Genomic DNA, 15,806 nt, shown 5'->3' on the forward strand with positions numbered 1-15,806 from the left:
TTTTTTTTTGAGAAAATAAAGTGGTTATTTATATATAGACAGGTAACAAAGTTATCTTTAACACAATGAGATTAGAAAAATTATATATTCATCTTTTTGTGTTTGAATTCAGAGTAGCTATTCTCATTTACATTTAACTCGATTGCTACAGGTTAGTAAAGAATCTTTGGTTTCATGGAGTATTTAACAATTTTGCACAAAACTTCCAACAATTATTGACATTTGGTTTCATGTTGTGTAGTCTAAATACTTTCAGAATAATCTATTGAATGAATCTTAAGAATAAGGTGATGAATTGATTATATCAATTGAATAAATTTTGAGCATCAATAAAGTTTCTAAGTTGGAGTTCAGTAGAGTTTATTCCTCATTTGAAGGTATAACCATATAAGCTAAGCTTTTGTAACTGATCTTAACTAGTAAGCTTAGATTGATTTTCAATGAGTTCAAAGGATGTGTTCTAAATCAAAAGTACAAGGAATTTTATTGTTATGCCATTGAGGGTAAAGTAGTCATAAACAAAAATTAACACCTAACATTTAACTGATGTTTAAAAAAGACTTAAGTCTGTAACTAAGATGCGGTACAAGTACTAAGTTGAGCACCAGAATTAAAAATGGTGACGATAGGCACTTTCGAATAGTGGATTCTGACATTGCAGCCATTTTCCTGCTATGGTTGCTGAAGAACTCGTTAACAAAAGCATCTCATGTCGCGGATCTCGCTGCTGCAAAGTTGTTTTGTCAAGGGCAACCACCAGAGCTTCTAGGCAGGCAACATCACCGGAGGCCATCAAATTATCAATACAGATTGACTTTGAAGATGTAAAATCAAGTCCAACTATGTCTGCCTGATATTGAATATCTAGCGATAAAAAGATTTGCTCCAAGAGTTAATTTATTTAGAGCTTAAAGGAAGGAAAAACGGCTAAAGGAACTCTTCTGCAAGCGATATGAAATGCTTGGACAGATTTTGAAGGATATTGTAATCAGATATTATGATCTAGAGAAATTAATTACGTGGTTTATTCTTTTTTTTTAAATTTTACCTTCTTCACCGTTTATCTTTATCTGTCTCTCTTTCTATTGATTTGTGGTGCGCGTGTGATCCAAGAGTTTAGCCTACATAAAATATAAGATATCCAAGCCTGAATGCAACTATGACACATGGGACAAAAGTGGCGCCAGGGCCCTTGGGCATGGTTCTAAGCTGGCCTAGCACAGTAGAAAGGAAATTCTTCATCATAATGTATAAACGAATAAAATGAATGGAACTAAAAACTGATATACCTGTAAGAAAGCAGATTGGTTTCGGTTGAAAAAGTGAAATAGTAATATTTTAAAGTGACACAAATGAAATTCAAGCACATATGTTGAAAGGCTTTTTCTCCTTATTAATAAAGGTGAAAAAGCCGCAATTTGGTCCGCCTGTAACCGGTGCCTCATGAACTCAAATTTGGTCCCCGCATTTTATTTTTTCATCAACTTAGTACTTGTAACGGCGAATTCTTAGTTACAAGACTTCTTTTTTAAACATCAGATTAAATGTAGGGTTAATTTGTTTGTTATGACTACTTTCACCTCAATGGCAATAACAATAAAATTCGTTGTATGCTTTTGATTTAGAACACATGCCCTTTGAACTCAATTGAAAAATCAATCTAAGCTTTACTAAGTTTCTACCAGAAGTTGCAAAACTTCAAGATTTCGATACGAAGAATCAGGTAGCGGGTCATCCTTAATGCAACTCTACATTGCAAATTAAGTATCATAATGTTAGTCTAATTGGACATGTCTGGGTCAAAAACTTGTCTGAACACAATCAAGTCAGCAACTAATTAGCTAAGGCCAATTAGTAATAGTTAGGGGTGTGATACATACGTGCATGCATACAAAGACACACACTCATAAAGAAGCATGCACATATCCATATGCACAGAGACCATACACAGGTACATACATATGAAGGAAATGCATACATATGAAGCAAGCACGCTCACACATGTGCATACACAACACATACAAAAGTTTCCTTTAACCTAAATAAATGTGGATTTAGATCCTTAATAGTCATAAATCATTATCATATTTGATGGAAACAGTAAAAGTATGTTTGGTGGTGACCCTCGGAAATTCTCCATCTTCAACCATCCTTCTTCTTCGTTGGGAACGCCTAGGCCTTGATTTTGACGTCTCCGCAATAAGTCTCTCGAAAACTGAAACTCTTTTGGGGACTGCCTTAATGCAGTTGCATTCAGACAATACCGCCCGAATGAGTTTGGAACAGGGGCATTGAGTTTCCTGTTTAGGGGGAATCCTCTTCCTGGTTCTATTCGTACCCCCAGCACGATAGTACAACTCGTCATTTTGACAGTCGGAGTAACCTATCGTGTGCGGGCACGACTTCTCAGGTATAACACTATCACTATCAGATGATAATGTTTCCATCTGAGGTTGGATTGCCTTCTTTGGGCTTTCAAAGGTTACCCGCCTCAAAACATGCCTGTTTGGGCGTGAATTTTCGGCGTGCTCTTGGACTTCAATGCGCAAATTGGTGCGCGCAGCTGCCTTGAGGTCTTTGTCATGCTGGAGGTGATGGCGACCCCCAGTATGTTGAGTCGTTCTGGGCTTCTTCATCGGGCCCAAACGCTCGTGAATTGGAGCTTTGCCTCTCTCGTCAGGAATTGGACCGAGGCGCTCCATAATTGATTTCTTCTTGCGGGATGACTCTGCATGATCTCCCGGAGAAGTTATTGGGATTGACGGCGACTTTGGTTGACTCGCCGGAGTTTGACCTTCCTTAGAAGGCTGCACTGGTTGCTTTTTGGCCTGAGTCGCCACTTCAGACTTAGGCTTCCAGACTTGTCGTGTTGGTGGTGGCTTCTTCTCCACCTCCTTTTGCAGCTTTCTACGGGCTTCCTGATAGTGCGCGGCGTTTGCGAATGCGCTCCTCTAGTGTCGAACGGTTCCGTTTGACACGGACCCATTCGTTCGTTGGCGGCTTGGAGGAGTCGCCATTCATCGGCCGTTGAGGCTGTTTGCCTCTCCCGTTCTTCAGATCCGCGTTGTAGCGGATTCCGTCGGTGGACTCCATTGCTTTGGCGAATTGTTTGGCCAAGCGTTGGCGTTGCCTTTGGCGGGCTCTGACGTCGAGCTGATATAGGTCAGTGCATCTTTTCATCTTCCAAATCTTGAGGTGCGGACAAGATGAGGAGATGGAATCTCTTGCGGTGTTAACAAACTTGAAACCAGAAAGAGTCAGATCCTCAAGCGCTGCAAGTGTGGAAGCTGAAGGTTGAGGGTGAGGCCAGGTCAGAATCTGGTGATGTAATACTGTGACGGACAGTCGCTTCAGTGATTGGAGATGGAAGATTTTGAGTGGGAGCTTCAACAGCTCCTTTTGTTGATGATAGATAGTAAGGTCTCTGACATTGCGCTTCATTATGGTATATATCCAACTAAGGACTCGAAACATGTCACAGCCCCCGCGGGTGGTGATTGAGACACAGTTGAGGTTCGTGGCATCAGAGAAGAGGAGGACTCGCTCCACAAAGATCATGAACTCCTCATTGTATGAAAATGGGAAGTAGTATTCATCAAAGTGGAGATTGGGGGAAGACGACCACACATGTCGCCATCTTCGGGATAAAAAGCTTGTTTTCACGGTTGACGCTGCAAGAAGAAAATTGAAGATGTGATGGAGTATTTCGTCAGGGAGGGAGCTTATCCTGTCTTCTTCCCTTGAATGTCTCTTCGGCATCCTCAATATTGATATTGATGAAGGGAACTAGGATTTGAGAGAGAGAGAGAGAGAGAGAGAGAGAGAGAAGTTATAGAATTTCCAAACTATCTTCCCTTTCAGCGCAAATTGAAATTACAAAGGTTGATCAGGTATCTCTCTCTATATATAAAGCTACTATAATCATACGCAATGTCGAACTCCTAATTCTATTTAAACTTACCAATCCTAACTCCACTGTGATTCTTAATTATTCAGAAACGTAAAAACAATTCAAATCAAGACTTACTAATCTTGTATAAATTTTCCTATTTTAATGAAGATTTGATTTATGATTTTGAACTCTAATTAGGCAACAACCTAACCCCAGTATTTTCAATGATTCTCACACTTCCCATTGTTCTAGAAATAGAAGGAAGCACAAGGCTACGGGCTTCCGATCGCCTCAGGAGCATCAGTTCCATCAAGGAAAAGGGATATAAGAGGCGAAGGCGTTTCCCAAAGGGAAGAAAACAGAAACAGAAAGTAAAAAGAGTATACCTCCAGGATGGTGGGGTTGGGGGGGGGGATAAATTACACTAAACCTCTGTACACTTTAAACATTTTGCTGTAAACCCCCAATAACAGAATAACTTTTCAAATCAACAACAACCCCCATGAACTTTCAAAGATCACACAAAACCCCCCCACGAACTTTCAAAGTCACACAAAACCCCCCAATAGGTTTCTGCATTTTCTGATAACCCTCATAAACTGGGACCAAAAACCAACATACAAAGGCAATTTGAAAGGCGATTTCAGTAATGGTGTGTTTGGGAGTTTACTTAGGAAAGGGAAGGAAGGGAAAAAATTCTCCTTCCTTCCCTTCCCCTCCATTACACCCTAATTTGGGGTGTAATAATTTGGGCCAAATTTCCCATCCATTCGCCTCCTCTACCCTCTTAAATGAAACTCCCAAACAAGATTAAAATAAAATTTCCCTTTCCTGCTCCCTCTCTACCCTCCATCCAAGCAGGCCATAAAAGAAAACACCCAAAAAAAAAAAAAGGTTTGGCAACAAAACTTGGGCTCAAGTAAGAGGAAAACTAATGAAAATAGAGAGATTTTTGTTTTAGGGTTGAAAATATTAAAAGGTCATAAATAGGGTTGTTAATAATTCGAGGGGTAGTTTAGTCTTTTAAACTCACGTAGGTTGCACGTGCGATGTCTGATGTGACAGTCATAAAATTGGGAGTTTCCTGCAATTGCTATTAGGGATTTAGTGTGATTTTAAAAATTCATAGGGGTTTAGGTCGAATTTTAAAAGTGCTTGGATGGTTTGGTGCTGATTATAAAAGTTGTTGGGGATTTACTACAAAAGGCTAAAAGTTCATGTGGTTTAGTGTAATTGACTCGAGGGAAAGACATACCGTATAATACAAGGCTTTTTTTTGCATTTTGTTGTAACTTCTTCTTAAAAAATGGTTTTAAAACAAACAAAGTGTTCGAAATCCTATTATGAAAAAAGTACCACTTTTTATTTCTTGAATTGTTTTTCTATTCCAACTCCCAGAGTTTTTAGTGAACCATATAGACCTAAAGAAGAATTGGTACTTTACTAGTGAAATGGTTTAAATGTTTCACATATGGCTAAATAAGCATATTGGTACTTTTATAGATCCCTCTCAACAATTTCGCATTTTCCCTAGCTTCAACAACATTTTGGTATTTATTTTGACCTAAATGTCCAAGTAGATCCACAACTTCGCTACCGGCAAAAAAACCGTGAAACCTCTTTCCTCAGCATTGTTTGGCTTCCAATCTTTCTTGGCACTATATTTGAGGTAACACCATACCCTTCCTTTTTGTCTCAAAATTTACTTGCTTGTAGTATTTTAAATTCTTGTATAAGCTTGGACATAATTATTATCCTTATACCAATATACCAAATAATCTTCCTGTATTTTCTCATGAATAAGATAGAATTAATAGCATCGCATTATGTTTTCAATTTTATTTTCTTTGATGTCAGCAATATTTAGGGTGTAATTGCATAGTTGGCTCAGAAAAACTACCAAAATATCGTCAGAGCTAGGAAAAAAGTACCAAGCTAGTAAGAGGAGTGTAAAAAAATACCAATCTAGTAATTCAACCCTTTATATATTGTTATGTGTCCTTCCTATACTTAATTCGGGTGTTTTGTATGTATACCCTTTAGGTCATTGATATTTGCGAAATACAACCATATTAGCTTAAAGGCCTATTTGGTTCATTTCCATGCAATACATGAATAGGATTCCAATGAAAAAATGCATTTTTGAGCTTTTCATGCGTTTCTTGGGAAAGCTATTTTTTGCTTTGTTTCCGACATCAAAGGAAAGGGAAAATCTACCTCATCACAAATCCATACTTTGTTTCAAAACTTAAAATTACGAATTGAGCATATTAAGAAAATACTTGTGTTAAAATATTACTCGTGTATCCCTAAAAACCATCCTTTTTTCGGTATTTTTAATGTGTTTTTAGCAATTCCTTCTTAAATCTTGGAAATTGTTTTTCCACCAAAGATGATGTTTTGTGACGTTTCTCTAAAGTTTTCCCAGTTGTTTTTGTTGGGTCCATTTGTTTTGATGATGATTTACAAACAATTTACTTCTAATGTTATTTGTCTAATGTTTGTGTTTTGTATTTATTCTAGGCAAACAATATGTTGGAGGATGGATGAAATTAAGCATTCACGATCAAATCTAATGGAGGTTGGCGGAATAGTGGAGTGAAGCCTATGCAATTCAAGTTGAAGATCCAAGTTCAAGCTTCATCCATGTTACCAAGATCGAGCGTCATGAAGATCATTGCTTGGTATATTAGTTTTGGTTTTTATATTATGTGTGTTAAATACTTCAAGCTCAATCATATACACACATACACATTTTTTTTTTTGAAAGATAAGTTATTTCATTAATATCATAATTTCAGTACATATTTACAAAATTTGGTAAGATAACACTGAAACAAACTTTAGGATCCATAGAGAGGGGAGAGGACCCTGGCCGTCACCCTCAACTAAAGAAACTAAAGAAATTTTAGTATTACCTCAAACCAAGACAAAAGAAAAATAGTAATTCCTTTACACCAAGAAAAACTCAAGACAGCAAGAGTTACTGTTAACTCAACTCATTTTATTCAGACTCCAGACTCCAAACTCCAATTACCTAGAACTTCTTCATTTCCCGCCTTCCAGTTACAGGTTCGAAGCAGAACATTTATATCCTCATACAGTCTTCTAAACACCAAAACCTTATGCATCCGTTGATTGTGAAAGATCCTACGATTTCTTTCTTGCCAGATATGCCACACAGTAGCACTTAATACCAATCTTGCCAAAATGTATGTTCGATCCTTCACCTTGAATTTTTGTTGGATATGAAGAGCTTCATCTGTAAGGTCTTGAGTAATAGTCGGATCCATCTGCAATTTTAATTTACATAATTTCCAAATAAAAGCTGTAAAAGGGCATTGAAAGAATAGATGGTTTCTAGATTCCTTTCCATCAGAGCAAAGGACACAATCTTCCACTGTTGTAATTCCAAACTTTGAAAGCCTGTCTCTGGTAGCCAATCTATTGTATAAACTTTTAATCAAACAACATGCCATTTTTGGGTTAGCTAAAGAGAACCAGACCACATTGAACAGATCGAAACTATTGTATGGAGTCCTAACTTGATTCCAAGCTGATGCAAAGGAGAACTTACCATTAACTTCAGGAAGCCACACCCATTGATCCCTTTGTTCTGAAATTTTTATATCAGTTATTTTACTCACCAGAGGCATAAGACAAGGAAGCGTAATATTCCATTGATAATTTTGAATAATGTGAGAAACTGTCCAATGCTCAGTGCCAGTGAGCTGAGGAGAAATATGATGAATTAAGTCAATAATTCTGCCCTCATGAATCCAAGGATCAAACCAGAGGGAAGTAGATTCCCCATTACCAATAGATTTCCGTATACAATTCAGAGCTATGGTTTTGAGACCTAAAAGATGTTTCCAAGTGCCAGAATCCAATAAGTTTGAAGAAGTATTCCAGAAATTAACTTCCTTGATATACCTTATGTTCATCCAATTTGTCCAAAGAGAATTAACTGTGAGGAGACGCCAAATCATCTTTAATCCTGCAGCCTGACAAAGATCCTCTAGATTTCTGAGACCAAATCCTCCTTCCTGTTTTGGTTTACAGATATTTTTCCATTTAATAGCATGCATCTTACCTTTCCAAAGAAAGTTTGCAAAAATAGATTCCAAACTGTGAATAACAGAGTTAGGAAATTTATAAGTAGAGAACCAATAAGATATTGTGCTATACAGAACTGATTTAATGAGCTCAAGCCTCCCCGCAAATGATAAAGAGTGAGTCATCCAACCCTCAATCTTATGCCTGACTTTATCAATTATGGAAATAAAATCCTTAGCTTTAGGAAAATTTATTGATAGGGGCAATCCCAAATATTTCATAGGCAGAGTACCTTTAGATATTAATAGAGCTTAGAACATTTGTGTTAACACAACCCTTGCTGTAATATATCCTGCTTTTGCTTCGGTTGATACTCAGTCCAGTATGAAGAAGCAACGAATTTAACATATTGTTTAAACCTTCAAAAGATTTCTTATTTGCTCTACAGAAAACCAGCATGTCATCAACAAACAAGAGATGGGAGACTTGAAGATTCTTATTCATTTTAAAATTTTGAATTTCCCCAGAGGTTGTAGCCAGCTCCATACCAATAGTCCAGAATTCCATCACTAAAAAAAGTATATAAGGAGATAGTGGGTCTCCCTGCCTTATCCCCCTATTACTCTTGAAAAAACCATTTGAGGAGCCATTTAGAAGAACAGAGAAAGTTGCATTAGATAGGCACTCCTTGATCCAATTGATCCATTTGACTGGAAAACCCATGCAGTGCATTATATAGTAGACAAATTCTCTGTTAATGCTGTCAAAAGCTTTATGTAAATCAATTTTTAAACAAGCTCTTTTCCCATGCTTCTTAGAGAAATCCCTTATCAATTCATGAGCCACTAAGGAACATTCACCTATATGTCTCCCTTGCATAAAAGCATGTTGATTTTTTGATATAAGTTCTTCCATCACCAATTTAAGTCGATTACTCAATATTTTAGATATAATCTTGTATATGACATTGCAACAAGAAATTGGTCTATAATCATTTATGGAAGATGCTCCTTGAGATTTCGGCACTAGAGTGAGGAAAGTATGATTTATTTGTTTTAGGAGTTTACCTGATGAGAAAAAAGATTGCACAGCTAGAACCACCTCAGTCTTAATTAAGCTCCAGTTATTTTGGTAAAAATAGGCATTAAAACCATCAGGTCCTGGTGCCTTATCTGGATTCATCTGGAAAACAGCAGCCTTAATCTCCTTGTAACTTACGTCCTTGCATAACAATTGTTTTGCTTCATCAGTTAAAATCCTCTTAACAGTCAGTTTAGGTAAGATAGTCCAATAAGATGTTTGATTGAATAACTCTTCATAAAATTTCGGAGCCATGACTTTAATCTGGTCAAAAGAAGAGATAGGAGAGCCATCTTTGTCAATGAGATGTCGTATGCTATTAATAGATATTCTTTGTTTGACAGCATGATAAAAGAACTTAGTATTTCTATCCCCTTGTTGAAGCCAAGATTGTCTGCTTTTTTGCCTCACCTCATCTTCCTCCTTTCTTAACCATCCATCTAGCTCGTAACATAAAGCTAATTCATTAGATTGCAAGCTCTCATTGTCCATGTGTTCATTTAGCTCATTTTGGATGTACTCCAACTGCTTTGTTAACTTTGTAATATTTTCCTTTGTTGAAAAACCTGGCTGATTTGACCATATTTTAAAAGCAGACTTTAAATCTTTTAATTTTGAGAGCAACTTGAACATTGGAGTACCTGTTTTTAAATTGTTCCAGACACTTTTGACCATATCTTCATAACCCTGACATTGAGTCCAAAAATTAAAGAATCTGAATGGCTTTGGCCCTGAACTGGAGCTGGATATAAGATGGACAAGAGCTGGAGTATGATCACTAGAAGATGTGCATTTGTATTCTATATACATTTGAGGAAACTTATCTATCAAAAAAGAGTTGCTCAGGGCCCTGTCCAGCTTACCATATATTCTGAATCTTCCATGTTGTTTATTATGCCATGTCCAAGAGGAACCAGAACATTTGATATCAGACAGTCCACAATTCTGTATACAATCATTGAAATCTTTCAGATTCCTTTCTGTAAGCTTCCTTCCTCCAATTTTCTCTGATGTGTATCTGCAAACATTGAAATCCCCCACTAAAAGCCACGACAAAGTGTTAATTTTAGAGTGAATATCATTTATATCATCCCATAAAGAAGTTCGCAAAGATTCTGAATTTTCTCCATAAATAACACTCAACATTAGATTGAGACCACCATTATTTTGCAGCATTATTGTTTAACGACATTGATTATATATATATATATATATATATATATATATAATATATATATATATATATATATATATATAATATATAGTATATAATATTAAACAAGTTTACTATACAGAGTTATGGTCTATACTGTAATATTATTATATATTATATACATACATGTTTTGGTTTCTATTTATATATATAGTTATATATATATATATATATATATACATACATGTTTTGGTTTTTATGTTTATATAAATATGAAATTATATATTTTATAATTATTATTTTGATTTGGTTTAGCCTAATAGATATGTTTGTCATCATCAAAAATATACATATTGTTGGCCTTTTTGTTTTGATGATGTTTAACAAACAATTTACTTCTAATATTGTTTTTCTAGTGTTTGAGTTTTCGTATTTATTCTAGGCAAACAACGAGTTGGAGGATGGATGGAATTACGTATTCACGATCATATCCAATGGAGGTTGGCGGAATTGTGGAGTGAAGCCATATAATTCAAGTTGAAGATCCAAATTCAAGCTTCATCCACAAGTGTACCAAGTGGAGCTACAATGAAGATCAAGATCAAGCTTGGGTAATGTAGTTTAGGTTTTATATTATGTGTGTTAGTACTTTAAGCTCAAGCATCTATACACACACATTTATTGGTTTCTTCGTATATATATATAGTTATATATATACATAAGTTTTGGTTTCTATGCATATATATAGTTATATATATACATGCATGGTTTTGAGTTTTCAAGTTTTAATATAAAACAATTGAATATAATTAGAAAACATATTTTTGTTTCATACTGACATGCATATATATATATATATATATATATATTCATACTTATATATATATATATGATTTCATCAATATCAATTTTATTTAGTTCAATGAAATCATGTTTTAGTGCATTATATGGGTATTTTGATAAAATACTATATTCATTGTTTATAGACTTTATAACAATAATTTACATTTTTCATCTTTCTTCAAGTTTATAAAATCATTTTGTATTATTTCAAAACATGGTTAAGCTAAAATGTCAAAACTCATATGTTCACATTTTTATGTTTTGGACTATTTTGTAAAATGATGATATTTTTTATTTGGGAGGTCCTTTCTAAAAACTAGTTTTTGTAGCATGTTTATTATCATGTCTACAATCATTTCCCAAAGTTTCATAATTTTTGAAATTTATTTGATATTTTTAAACAGGGTTTTAAAATCAAAAAACAACTTTCAAAACCTGTATTTTCATGTATCAGTTCGCGGTCGACCGCCACGGTCGACCGCACCAATGTTTATCCCTCAGAAGCCAGCAGAAACTTTCGCGGACGACCGTGACGGTCGACCGTCAGTTTGTAAGTTTCCACGGTCGACCGCCATGGTCTACCGTAGCCTTTTCTGTTGGTTTCTCAACTTCGAAAATCCCTCGTGGTCGACCGCAAAAATATCACAGTCGACCGCCGATTGCCCAATGACTATATTAGGTACAGAATTAAATTTTGATTCGGTGGGATTCTCTGCTGATTTATTTGTGGTTTTTGCTGCTGTTTTCTCTTCCTATATAAACCCCTCAAATCCTCTTCTACTAGTAATAATAAGAGAGTGTTTTAAAACAAGTTTAAAGAGTTTTAAACAAGGGTTTAAGTTTGGGTTAAGTTTGTTTAAGAAGCTTTTAAGCATTTGGAAGTTTGAGTTTGTAAAATCAATTTCACAAGAGCTTGAGGAGATCGTCTATTGGTGTTTGGGCATCCAACTATTCTCCCTCTACCTCTTGATCTGTTAAGAAGTTTTCTAAACTCTATTTCTAGCTTTACATCTATTTATTTGATTATCATTTTATTAAAGCTAGTTTTATATTGAGTTTAGTTGATTTAATTTCACTCATTGTTTACCCACACCCACTTGAGCTTATTGTATTTGCATACATTATATATTTGGGTTGTTGAGAGTTGTAACAATTGAGTGTGAGCTTTCATTATGTTCTCATCCATATTAGAGAACAATCATTTATTGTAATTGTTCTTATTGTGAGGATCACATTGTAATATACTTGTATACCGAGAGAAGTGTGTGGCGAGAGTCTGGGATCGTCCCAAGAGGAGTGGCGTCGGTTGAAGAACCTAGGGTGAGGTTGTATCTGAGCACTTGAGGGAGACACGTCTAGTTCAACACTTGAGAGGGTGTAGAGTGGGATTGCAACAGTGTGTGAGTTATAAAGTTTTTGGTTAACTAGAAAACCGTAGTGTGAGGTGTAAACGTTATTCGGGTGAACATAGAAAACCTGGTTGTGATAGTGGAGATCTCCTCGAGGTGAGTGTTTCTGTCGAAAGTTGCCTTCATTATTGATTTTATTATAACTTTAATCGTTTACAAAGAATTCAAATAACGAAAATAAAAATTACAACTCTCTTGAAAATAAACACAAGATTCGTTTATCGGCTCTTGCTTGCGTAGGTTCTTCGCCGGTGTTGGGGTTTATCCGTGGACGATCGCGAATCAGATCCGGTTAACGGAAAATTGGGCAGAGCTTCTACCTCACCATGGGGGTATTTGCTTGAAGCGCTGAAATCGACCAAGCAAAATCAGTAGCTTTTCTCGAGATTAAGACCAAGCCTAATCTCAAGGAACGGACGTACGGGGCTTTGGATCCTTCGAATGACTCCTCTTTTGTGCTGAAGTTCGTCGGGATCTCGTTGACCTTTGCTGAAATTTCGTGCTCCTTGACTCTTTAATCCAGCAGCACCTCGTCCTCTTGATAAAATTCTAGATCTGCAAAATGGAGGCATTGGGCTGATATTTATAGGCCTCAGGTGCGGTTATTTGGATGAGAACAAGTGATTTCACTCTATCTTCTGTTAACAACAACCTAATCACGCTTGGGGATGATATCAAGTCAGTTAGGAACCCCTAGAACAGATAAATCTTGCAAAAAACTGCTTTAAAACCGTCAAAATGCGTATTGGGCCCCAGACTGCGCGACAGACAAATTAGACTCGCGACCCGCGCTTGCGTGGGTCGGTCTGTTCTGTTCCGTGCTGGCGCGGGTCCGTCACTTCTGTCGAATTCTTTCTCTGTTTGACTTGTTGACTTGTTGACTTGTACGCCTCGTTGTGGGACTGACCATCAAACGCGCGTTGATTGACGTACGCGTGTTGATTGATTCGCATGAACTGGATAATGCACGCGTGTTGACCGACGCGCACGAACTGATTGACGCGCGTGTGTTGACCGACGAGCGTGAGCTGATTGACGTATGCGTGTTGACCGAAGCACGCGAGCTGATTGATGCATGTGTGTTGACCGACGAGCGCGAACTGATTGACGCCCGCGTGTTGACCAAAGCGCGCGAGCTGACCGACGAGCGCGAGCTGATTGACGCGCGCGTGTTGACCGAAGTCTTTATATGTATAATCCAAAAGAATTCGTCTCAAATTTTCAATATTAAATATTTCTGTAAATTCGTTCTCAAATTTTTTTAACATGGAAAGACCTAGTCTTTATACATATAATACAAAAGAATTGACTTTTATTCATAAACTAGTTAGTTTGGCTCCATAAAACATGTTAAAAACTCTTTAAAACATTTTAAAAACTAAGAGGGGCATTAGCAGAGATGAACTCGCCTCAGACATGTAGAAAAATATTTAAGATGCCAAGCCAAAGAAGATCTCCAATACAAAAGCCAAAAATCACACGAAACTCCTGCTTGGAAGCCTCCAATCTTCTCCAAGAATCAAATTAGGGTTTAAAGGGGTTTTGGTGGCTGTTAGGGTTCTTAGAAAATTGAAAATATCGTAAACATATGATATATATATATATATAAATCAGAGAAAACGGATGTGGGCTTTAGAAAACCAAAACCAATTCAAAATAGGAATCTGACTCTTTGCAGGTTTCGTGGTCGACCGTGGCAGTCGACCGAACTACGGTTGATCGTGACGGTTGACCGAACTGCGGTTGACCGTGGCGGTTGATCGAACTGGAATTTTCCAGCTTCTTATATTTTTGGCCATTGTGCATGTTTCGACTCTTTTCTTCCTCACGAATGACTGGAATTTTCCAGCTTCTTATATTTTTGGCCATTGTGCATGTTTCGACTCTTTTCTTCCTCACGAATGATCTTGTTTATACTCAAAACACATGGTATACTACTCATATACCATTTAACTATATTTATCAAAATAAATATCCATATATCATAATTAATCACATATTAATTATATTAACACAAATTTTTGGGATTTTACATCCGGTTGACAATGCTGGAGCCAATGTGCCCGGTGAAATACAAGGGCCGGTCATGCTTTGAATTCTTTATCTGCATATCCTCCTTGGTGAAAGAAATGTAAGGAAAGTGGTGTGCCGCGAGATTGCAATGTTAGACTGACAGTTTTGGTTCCTCAGGAGATGTCTTGATCTGAGTCAAGAAAATGTCAGAATAAGGTTAATCTAGCCGATATATTAGCTAATTGTACCATAATATTGGTGTAAGGGCTCCTTCTTCTTTTACTTTTGTTGAGTCTTCTCAACAACTATGAGGGGACTTATGGCCACTCCCATTTCAACTAATATTTTAGAATGAACATTTTTGGTCACCCCCTGCTTAGCTAACTGATTGGAGGCACTCGGGTAACTAAAATGGTATTCGTTCCCGCTCCGGGTAACAAAGACTGGTTCTCCATTGGTTACAAAGACTTCTTGCTCATCTTCGGAGAGTGGGAAAGTAGGGATTCTCTCATCATTTTCTCCTGGAATGGCCGAGGCTCCGTAACAGGACTTTCGTTTGCCTTTTGATTTCTTCTTGGATGACGATCCAGCTCACTGTTCATCTTCAATCAAATTAGGATGGATCCAAAGTACTGCGCGTTCCATAGAGCGATTCACAGTTGATTTCATTGATGAGTTCATTACAACTTCAAATGTTTACAATAAACTCATGAAAATATCCATTTTATAAGACTTTTAATCGAAAACTACAACTATCTCTCAAACTACACACAATAGATGTTTATCGTCTATTGCTTGTGAGGGATCGTTGTCGGTGCCTGGGTTTATCTGTGGACCACCTACGGATCAGATCTTGTTAGCAGAAGATTAATAATCAATGCTCTTACTTCACGAAGGAAGTAATCGTAGCAGCGGTAATCTCGACCAAGCAAGATTACGACTCTTCTCGAGATTAAGACTAAGCTTAAATCCAGAGGAATAAGGGAAAAACAATTCTCAGATCTCTCGAACTCTCTTTTTTATTGAGGAACTCCGCTAAGATCTGCTAACTCTCTAAATTCGTGCTCCACTCTCCAATTTGACAGCACTTCACCCTCTTGATTTCCAGATCTCAAAAAATGAGACCCCAATCTTGTATTTATAGGCTTTGGTTGGGGGGTTTTTGGATAAGAATGATGGATTCCGTCTTATCTTCAGTTGACAACCGTATAACTACGTTCAGAGATAAGATTTAGGTAGTTAAGAACCTCTGGAAAAGAAAAAAACTCGTGAAAACCCGTCAAAACCACCAAAACGTGTTTCCGGATCAGACCTGCGCGCGAGCCACCATTTGGTGGCTCGGCCATAGTCCGAGCCACTA

The 15,806-nt window shown here is 37.0% G+C and overlaps 1 protein-coding gene across 1 annotated transcript; it reads right to left on the reverse strand.

The window, feature by feature from the left end:
• Nucleotides 1,671-3,759, reverse strand: LOC109839217 (F-box/LRR-repeat protein At4g14103-like). The gene is made up of 2 exons (XM_020407645.1): nt 3,334-3,759; nt 1,671-1,748 (listed from the first exon to the last, which is right to left on the reverse strand). The coding sequence occupies exons 1-2, from the start codon at nt 3,757-3,759 to the stop codon at nt 1,671-1,673; spliced, it is 504 nt and encodes a 167-aa protein (XP_020263234.1).

This window comes from Asparagus officinalis, chromosome 4, assembly GCF_001876935.1.
Source record: "Asparagus officinalis chromosome 4, Aspof.V1, whole genome shotgun sequence".
Classification (NCBI taxonomy): Eukaryota; Viridiplantae; Streptophyta; class Magnoliopsida; order Asparagales; family Asparagaceae; genus Asparagus; species Asparagus officinalis.